General features: G+C 57.8%; 1 protein-coding gene across 2 annotated transcripts; it reads left to right on the top strand.

Moving 5' to 3' along the window:
- The first annotated feature begins 624 nt into the window (after positions 1-624).
- Positions 625-7,783, top strand: SPEF1 (sperm flagellar 1). Of its 2 annotated transcripts, XR_003095896.1 has the most exons (8): positions 625-933; positions 2,147-2,258; positions 4,121-4,256; positions 4,637-4,685; positions 5,985-6,048; positions 6,761-6,872; positions 7,076-7,243; positions 7,625-7,783. XR_003095896.1 is itself a non-coding variant. In XM_025213294.1 (7 exons), exons 1-7 carry the CDS (start codon positions 714-716, stop codon positions 7,175-7,177), a joined length of 795 nt encoding a protein of 264 aa, XP_025069079.1. In that variant the 5' UTR covers positions 625-713; the 3' UTR covers positions 7,178-7,783. The 2 variants fall into 2 exon arrangements, 1 of the variants encoding a protein (XP_025069079.1); XM_025213294.1 differs by having other exon boundaries at positions 7,076-7,783.
- Positions 7,784-8,424: the final 641 nt, after the last annotated feature.

Below are 8,424 nucleotides of genomic sequence, written 5' to 3'. Positions count from 1 at the left end.
CTCTCTCACTTCTCCCTGCTTTAATCCTCCCCGGCGCGTCTACACGAGACACTTACTGCGCATTAGCCTCGTCATCACGCTGCAGTAGCGCGTCCCGGCACAAACCGCGCTCAGAGCCGACTGCGCAGCGCGATGAGGCTAATGCGCAGTAAGCGTCACTAAATAACTGTGCGCCGGCACGACTGCGCTGTAGCTCTAGGTACCGCACATTTCGTTTTGACTTTATTAAGCGAGTGCTAAACTAAATGTGCAGTATCTAAGTATCTAATTGTCTGCCAGTATCTAAGATGCATTAATGAACGTGTAGTCGCATCCCATGTGTCTCTTCTCTGCTTCTCCTGGTTCATGGGAGGGTTTTCAGCACGGATTTAGGGGGATCCTTGCGTCCGTGGTTACCTGCAAGTACAGGAGACCTCACTTGCTGGACCAGGGCCCCCTTGCAGTCCCTGGGATGCAGACATCAGTGTGGGTCGGAGGCTGATCTCCGATCCCACCACCTCCCTGCCGGGATGCAGTGGCCTTCCGCAGTGCTGCGGCCGACGGCGTTCATTCACCAATAGGTTTTAGCGGGTTTCCTTGCTGCTCCCATGCTGCACAGCCGGGTTTTGCAGGGTCTTTTGAAGAAGCATTGCCTTGCAAGCGGTGTTTTTCGGGATGCTGAGGACTACAGCTCCCAGAATGCACTGGGCTTTATCCACCGTTGCCATGGTTCCATGACAACAATATACCAGCTCCCAGCCCTTGGAATAGCCGGCGCTAGGGACCAATGTGACGGTCCTCCCCACGGCTGGGGTTTGGAGTCCTGTTCGGGCCCCCTGGTGATGGCGAACGGGGAGCTGGACGAGGAGAGCCTGCAGGACCTGTACAGCTGGGTGGACGCCATCCCTCTGTCCCGGCCCAAGAAGAACATCACCCGGGACTTCAGCGATGGAGGTCGGGGACACGGGCACCGCACCCGCGATGCTGCAGCTCTGCGGGGGTCCAGGATCAGGGCTGGACTCCGGGGCTTGGCCCTATCTCTGACCCAGCATCCCGGACTGAAATGCGACCAGTTCTGAGGGGGGGTTGGACCCATTTGGGGTCCTGACAGCTGCATGGGGACCCAGGGAGCTTTGGCAACCCCTGCTGCACCCCCCGGTGGGGTTGTGTCTCTGGTGCTGGAGAGGGACAGGGCCCTGGGGAGTGTGTGTGTGTGTGCATGAGGGTCTGTGAACATGAGACCAAAACAGCAGCTGCTGGCCAGCCCCTTGGGATGTGGTAGCAAGGCCTGGGCTTTCTGGCAGCCCTGGGATCAGCCTGCAAAACCCCGTGGCATGGCAGCCTTGTGGGGTTTGAAGCAGCTTCAGCTGGCTCCAGCTCCTGGAGTCCTGTGATGACTCCTGGCACCAACCCCGCAGGGTCCTGGCTTTAGGGTCTTGCTCCTGCGCTCAGGCTCAACCCAATGCTGCACTGGGGCAGGAAGGGATTTCCCCCCTGCTCAGACTGGTGCACACTGGGGGGGTTTGCCTTCCTCTGCAGCAGGGGCATGGCCTCTGCTTGGGGCGGGGGTCTCTCGAGCATCTATCAGCAACTTTTTATAGAAGCAGGACGTTGGCAGCCGTGGTCCTCCCGCTTTCCCACGGGCGTGATGCCTCGTGGTGTCAGGGTTGACGGTACTTCTCCCGAACGTTTAGATGACGGATGTGTCTGGGCTGGTTTGGACAGAGCCGATCCTGCCCCAGGCAGGGGTTGGACTGGATGTGACCTCTGCCAGCCCCGCGGCTCTAGGGCTCTGATTGTGCGTTCACAACGCTTGCAGCGCAGGTCCCTGGTCCCTTGTCCTCCTGCTTCACCTGGGACCAGTGAAGGACATTTGGGATGTGTCGTGCCCCGTGCCTGGGAGCCGAGTGCGAGGTTTTGTTCCTGATGCTTCTAGGAGCAGGTTGGACCAACCCTTGCTAGGCTGGTCCTGCTCTGAGCACAGGCTGGACTTGCTGCAGGCCTGGCCAGCCCCCTGGCTTTAGGATTCAATAAGTGATAGGCCGGGGTCTGGACTGGCACAGTGTGGCACGGTACATGATATCAGCGGGGCTTGCATCTCACCCTGACCTCCTGCAGCTGCTGCATCCGCCAGGCCCCAACCTGCCGCCTCCTCTTTCCCACCCAGTTCTGGCAGCGGAAGTGGTGAAATTTTACTTTCCCAAAATGGTGGAAATGCACAACTACGTCCCGGCCAACTCGACCCAGCAGAAGCTGTCCAACTGGGCTCACCTCAACAGGTACCGGCCTGCCCAGGGACCCTCTGGGGTTGGGGGCTGGGAGAGGCTGGGCCAGGGGTGCTTAGGAAAAGCAGAATGATTTGGGGAAACTTGCTTTCCTTCCAGTCCAGGCCACTTCTCTGACATCTGATCTCAGCCCAGGGGTGGACCCAGGATTTTGAAAAGGGGGGTGCAGGTGGTGTAGTGCATCCTTGCATTCAACAAAACACGCATTGTCTCTCATTAAAGACCAGCTGGAAGCTTTCTTAACAGCCTAGGGGGCTGGCACGATATTATGCAGTTTAAGATCTGAGCAAAAACCAATGGAAATATTGGAGTGTTCCTGAATTTGCTAGATTATATATCCAGTTTTAAAGGAAACAAAAGAAATGAGGATAAAGAATCGCCAAAATTAGTCCCAAGTTGTGATGTTACACACCCTGTCATACTTATAGTTAAATGTACATCTCTCATTCAGATCCGTAAATCAAAAATAGCTTTTTTGAGTGTCTTGACAGTGTCTCCACTACTTCATTGTCAGTCATTTCTACACCAGAGTTCATAGGACCAGGCCAGAGCTAAGGTTTTTAGTGAGCTGCATCCACCCCTGCCTCAGCCCCTGCTGCCTGGGGTAGGATGAATCCCACTGGAAACAAATCAGAAAGATGTCTAGTTGGCAGCCGGTATCTTGGGATTAGTCCTGCGCCTGGTTTTGTTCAATGTCTTCATCAACGACCAGGAAGATGGGATGCAGCGCACCCTCAGCAAGTCTGCAGATGACACCAAGCTGGGGGGAGCAGTAGATATGCTGGAGGGTAGGGCTAGGAGTCAGAGAGACCTCGACAAATTGGAGAATTGGCTCAAAAGAAATATCCTGAGGTTAAATAAGGACAAGTGCAAAGTCCTGCACTGAGGAGGGAACAATCCCATGCACCGGTGCAGGCGGGGGGTGACGGGCTGGGCAGCGGCTCTGCAGAAAAGGACCTGGGGGGACAGGGGACAAGAAGCTGAACAGGAGCCAGCAGTGTGCCCTTGTGCCAAGAAGGCTACCGGCATCCTGGGCTGCATTGGTAGGAGCGGTGCCAGTGGATGGAGGGCAGCGATTCTTCCCCCCTATTCTGCACTGGGGAGGCCACATCTGGAGTCCTGTGTCCAGCTGTGGCCCCCCACTACAGAAAGGATGTGGACACTATGGAGAATTGGCAACAAAAGTGGTTGTGGGGCTGGGGGACAGGACTGGTGAGGAGAGACCAGGGTAACTGGGCTGATTTAATCTGCAGAAGAGCAGACTGAGGGGGATTGAATAGCAGCCTTCACCTCCCTGCAGGGGGGCTGCAAAGAGGAAGGAGCTGGGCTGTTCTCAGTGGGGGCAGATGGCAGGACAAGGAGCAATGGGCTCAAGCTGCAGCAAGGCAAGTTGAGGTTGGATATTAGGAAAAACTTTCTCAGTAGGAGGGTGGTGAAGCACTGGACCAGGCTCCCCAGAGAGGTGGTGCAGTCTCCATCCTGGGAGGTGTTTAAGCCCCAGCTGGACAAAGCCTTGGCTGGGATGATGTAGTTGGGGCTGGTCCTGCTTGGAGCAGAGGGTTGGACTCAACGTGACCCCCTGAGGTCCCTTCAACCCTCCTTGTCTGTGATTCTAGGATTGAGAGACCCATGATAATAACCCATCGTTGCCTGTGCTGCGCAGGCAGGTCCTTGGTGGCTTTTAATCAATGTTGCTTTGTTGCTTGTGCCCATTAGGCCAGCTGGCTTTTTGGGTGATGTTCTCCCCTGAAGTCCTTACCTGATGCTAGACTGGATTTGCAGAGTGGGCAGGGGCCAGGGCGAGCGGCACCGTGGCTGCCCTCAGCCCCTCACCGCCATGGTCTTGTCTCTGGCAGGAAGGTGCTGGCCAGGCTGAACTTCAGCATCCCCGAGGACGTGGTGCGGAAGGTGGTGCAGTGCGTGCCTGGAGCTGTGGAGCTGGTGCTGGTTCCCCTGCGGCAGCGGATCGAGGAGAAGCAGAGGAAAAGCAAGGTGGGAGCTGGGTCAGGGGTTGGGAGTAACCCTGTGTGTAGCAGGAAAAGTCGAGCACTGCGGAAGACGCTGGTGCGTGTATGGGACACCCTCAGACAGACTCGTCCCTGGGCACCAGGGTGCCCTGCGGAGGGCAGGTGCCCACCGAGATGATGACTGTACTGCCCTGGCTATGCTGGCCTGGCTGTCACTAGCAGGCTCCTTGCTGCCTGCGCGAACCCTGCTACAAGCAGCATTTGGGGGTGGCTGCCCCGGTAGGACCGTGCGGTGTCACCCAGGGGCACCCACGGGCCTTTTCCCCATCTGAGCCCTGTGCCAGGGGCAGGCGGTGCTGGGCCTTTGCAAAGCACCCGCATTGTGTTCTCCCCGCTCTCTCCTAGGACCTGGCCTGGCGCTCAGCCCTGGATGAGAACTCCTCCCCGGAGACAGGTAGGGCCGATGGCTCTCCGTGCAACCCACACTGTCCAGGATCAGTGCCTGTCTCTGCCACAGACTCCTCCTGTGACCATGGGCATGTCCCTTCACCACTGACCTGCCACAGAGGGGGGTCCTGGAATAATTACCGTATTTTCTTGCATATGATATGCAGCCTTTCCTGCAAAATCAGGCCCCAGAATTAAGTGGGGAAGCTGATTTTCTGCCCAGCTTTGGCAGCACCTTGCTTTGATTCCTGCTCCACAGTGCAGCAGCTATGATATTACTGTTCAGGCAGCTGAGGGAGTCAGCTCTTCACTTCGCAGGTGTTAACAAGCACCTCTCCTTTCTAATTGTCTTGGCGTTCCACTAATTGGGGTAACTTTTCTTACAGTAGTTTTGCTGTCTGTGAGCTGCTCCTGGTCTCTCTCTCTCTCATAGATCCTGGAGACCAGCCTTCAGCAGCAGCTAGGGATTCAGCTTTAGTTAAGCAAGAAGGGGAGGGTGAGTCAATAGAAGATTAGGTTTTATCCCTGCTCTGTGCAGCCATAATGCTGGGGAAATGTTTTTGCCTTTCAAAAACAAGGTGTGTAGTACATTGCGGGGTATATTATAGGCAAGAAAGCATGGTATTCCCATCGCAGCAGCTCCTGGAGATCCTACTGGGGATTGGGGCCCTACCCAGCCCTGTGTTCGGGGCACCCCTGGTCTAGAGAGACACGCCAGACAGGGAATGTCGCTATACAGGTAGGGAAACTGAGGCACAGAGAGAGGATAAGAGAGTTTCTTAAGGTCGTACAGGGAATCTGTGCTGCAGGTGAGAACCGAACCCGCGTCCCAGAGTCTCAGCTTGGTGCCTGACCCCAAGGCCAGCTGCATAGCCTGTCTCCCCACTGACTCTAACATCTGGCAGAGCTGGGAGCCCATGAATTTTCTCCTCACATCTGTGGACTAAAACCAGCCAGGACCTGGCTCCAGCACAGGCCCCCCGGTTCTTACAACCCACCCCCCAGGCATTCAAGGCTTCTCATCTCCAGCCTCCAGCCCACAGCTCCCACTGCAGAACTGGGAGCATGGGGCGATGCTGGGTCCAAGCCCCGGTTCCTCCCAGATGCCCCGTCGGGCTGACCCAGTGCCAGCTGGCTGTGCCCGGCCAAACTCAGTTCCTGAGTTTCTGCCGAGGGGTTTTTGGAGGTTTCTGGGCTTTTCTGGTTGCTCCTGCCCCCTCCTTTCTGCTCCATGTGTCTGGGGGGCAGGTTTAAGTCCAGCTGTGGGGCCTGGAGCCGCAGGGTAACATGTTACTGCATCACACAGGGTATTTATCCAAGCCAAAGGCCAATGCAGCAGGGATCTACCAAGAGTCCTCGAGAGCGGAGAGGTAAGAGCCCGCCACACGTGCTACGGGATCTGCCCGGGAGACCTGCCCCAGGAGGGGCTTTCTTGCAGCTGGGCGAAGCCAGTGACTTAGGCCAGGCGGCTCCCTGCCCCAGTTCAGCCAACTCTGGTATCCCGGCCTGGCCCAAGGGGCCTCTGGGCTGCTGGGAGCAGGTGTGACTCTGCATCCGCAGCCCTGGGTTGATTGTCCTCCACAGGCTGCCGCAGAGCAGCCGTTTCCCAGCAGATGCAAAGGTCAGTAGGCTGCAGGTTTGGTCCTGGGACAGGCTTACCCACTGTAGGAGGTCTAGAGGGTAGGAGGGTGCAAGCTGAGGGCCAGGAACAGGGGGAACTCTGTGCTGTTTATGGCTCTGTTGCCTCCCCTCCCTGGGCCTCAGTTTACCGATCTGTGCAATGGGCACAGACAACCGCCATGCAGGCTGAGCTCGCCCTTGTGCACAGGGGGCAGGTCCCCCTGGCCACCAAGCCCCGGCTCCTGCATTAGCAGGAAGCCATGGACCCATGCAGCTGCAGGGCACCTGCCGACACCCCGCGAGCAGGCGGGAGACGGGCGTGCTAAGGCCGCAGCTGAGGTCACCCAGGCCACGGGACTTCTGTTTCTCCCAGAAGCTGCTCCCAGGTTCAGGCCAATGCCTCCAGCCCCGGTGCCCCACGGGGGAGTTTGCCCCAGCTCTGGCTTCTCTCTCTCTCCCTAGGACAGCCAAGGCCCAGCCAGGCTATGCCCAGGCCTTGCAAGGGGACCCCAGAGCTCACCTCCAGCTGGCAGAGAGGGAGCAGGCCCTGCTGGTGGCCCAGGAAACAGTCCAGGTGAGGGCGGCTCGCGTGCCCCAGCCATGGCAGTGCCCCCAACCCTAACCCTAACCCTGTTTCCCCGGATGTAAAATGCGGCTCAACATTGTTGGATAAACTGCAGGGCCCATGCCCCAAATGAGAAGCGGGTGGAGGCCTGCTAGAAGCGGGTAGGGGATCTTGTATCAGGTTGCTTGTGGGCTCTCCCTCTCTCTGGCCAGATCCTGCAGATGAAGGTGCGGCGGCTGGAGCAGCTGGTTCACTTGAAGGACATTCGCATCGACGACCTCACGCGGCGGCTGCAGCAGAAGGAGCAGAAGTGAGGGGCCCCGTGGCCTTCCCGTCCCCTCTCGGCCACAGACCGGGCCTCTGGGACCCCTCTTGAATGCGTGCGTGTGTGTGCGTGTATCCGAGCAAGCACCCCCGGCCTCAGGACACCTCCTCTCTCTCAGCTTTACCTATCTGTGCAATGGGCGCAGTGACTGCCTCACGGGGCGGGTGAGACTGGCCCAGCTCGGGGGGTGGAGGGGGTGGAAGGGATTGGAATTTGAATCCTTACCCAGGGCTCCCGGCTGCTTACCATGCAATCTGCAAGGCTGAGCGGGGGAAACTGAGGCCCAGATCTCGGAGGCACAAAATGCAGCTGGGGAGGCAGGCCCAGGCGCTCTCCTGCAGTTTGTGCGTGCAAAGGCCTTGATCGTGCCAACGCTCCTGTGATTGCAACGATGGAGACACATCTACAACCAGTCACCTTGGCATTTACTATGCAGGGGAGCCACGGGACACAGGCCTTTCTCTGTCGCTGCCCGTTCATTCAGAGAGACTGCAGGCGGCATCACCCCTGGACCTGGTGCTACGTTTCCGGCAGGCAAACCTCACCCATTTGGCAGCTTGTAAACTAACTCATTGCTCCAGCAATAAAATATCTGGGAGGCAGCATGGATCTCAGACAGCTTCAGGATTTCGGTCCAGCCAGCAGCTACAAAGACCCCGGTTATTGGCTGTTTTTGGCCCTCAGGAAATCAGGACCAGTCTTCCAGATGGGCTAGACCAGTACCTGCTGCCTGGGAACCCTGTGCAGTGAAGTCCACCTTGGTGTCTAGCCCCTCCAGCGCCTGTCACAGGCTTACTAGAGGATGGAGATGTCTCTGACTCATGGAGAAGCAGGGTTTCAAGCAAAACAGCTGTGGAGATAAGCTTGGGGCTGGGAGTGAGATAACAGGCTGGGCCGAGCCCCCTCCCCAGGTCCAGGAGCATGGGGAGCCTGCTGCTGCATGCATCTCTGCAGGTGCCCAGCCCTACCTCTCTCACGGATGTCCCAGACATGCACCTGCCTTCACCCGTGGGCACCCACATGTATCCCCGGGGCTGGCACGGGGGCCTCCTTGCATCCAGTGCACACATTTGCAGTGCATATTTACATACACATGCACACTCACACATGCACAGTGGGCATCAGCTCAGAGCCAGGATACGGGCAATGCATTGGTAGATCCAGGCACACTTTGCAGTGCTACTACGCTTGCAGCTCTTCTGTGCCGCTGCCAGCACCACCAGCCCAGCCCAGCCC

This window comes from Alligator sinensis, unplaced genomic scaffold, assembly GCF_000455745.1.
Source record: "Alligator sinensis unplaced genomic scaffold, ASM45574v1 scaffold1408_1, whole genome shotgun sequence".
Classification (NCBI taxonomy): domain Eukaryota; kingdom Metazoa; phylum Chordata; order Crocodylia; family Alligatoridae; genus Alligator; species Alligator sinensis.
The sequence above is the reverse complement of the archived record's forward strand: the minus strand, read 5'-3'. Positions and strand labels throughout refer to the sequence as shown.

Bases quoted from the DNA above. Each gene is read 5' to 3' on its own strand.
- SPEF1 (XM_025213294.1), top strand. From the start codon at position 714: ATGACAACAATATACCAGCTCCCAGCCCTTGGAATAGCCGGCGCTAGG. The intron at 2,259-4,120 runs GTACCGGCCTGC...TGTCTCTGGCAG, and splicing joins AACTGGGCTCACCTCAACAG to GAAGGTGCTGGCCAGGCTGA. The intron at 6,873-7,075 runs GTGAGGGCGGCT...CTCTCTGGCCAG, and splicing joins TGGCCCAGGAAACAGTCCAG to ATCCTGCAGATGAAGGTGCG.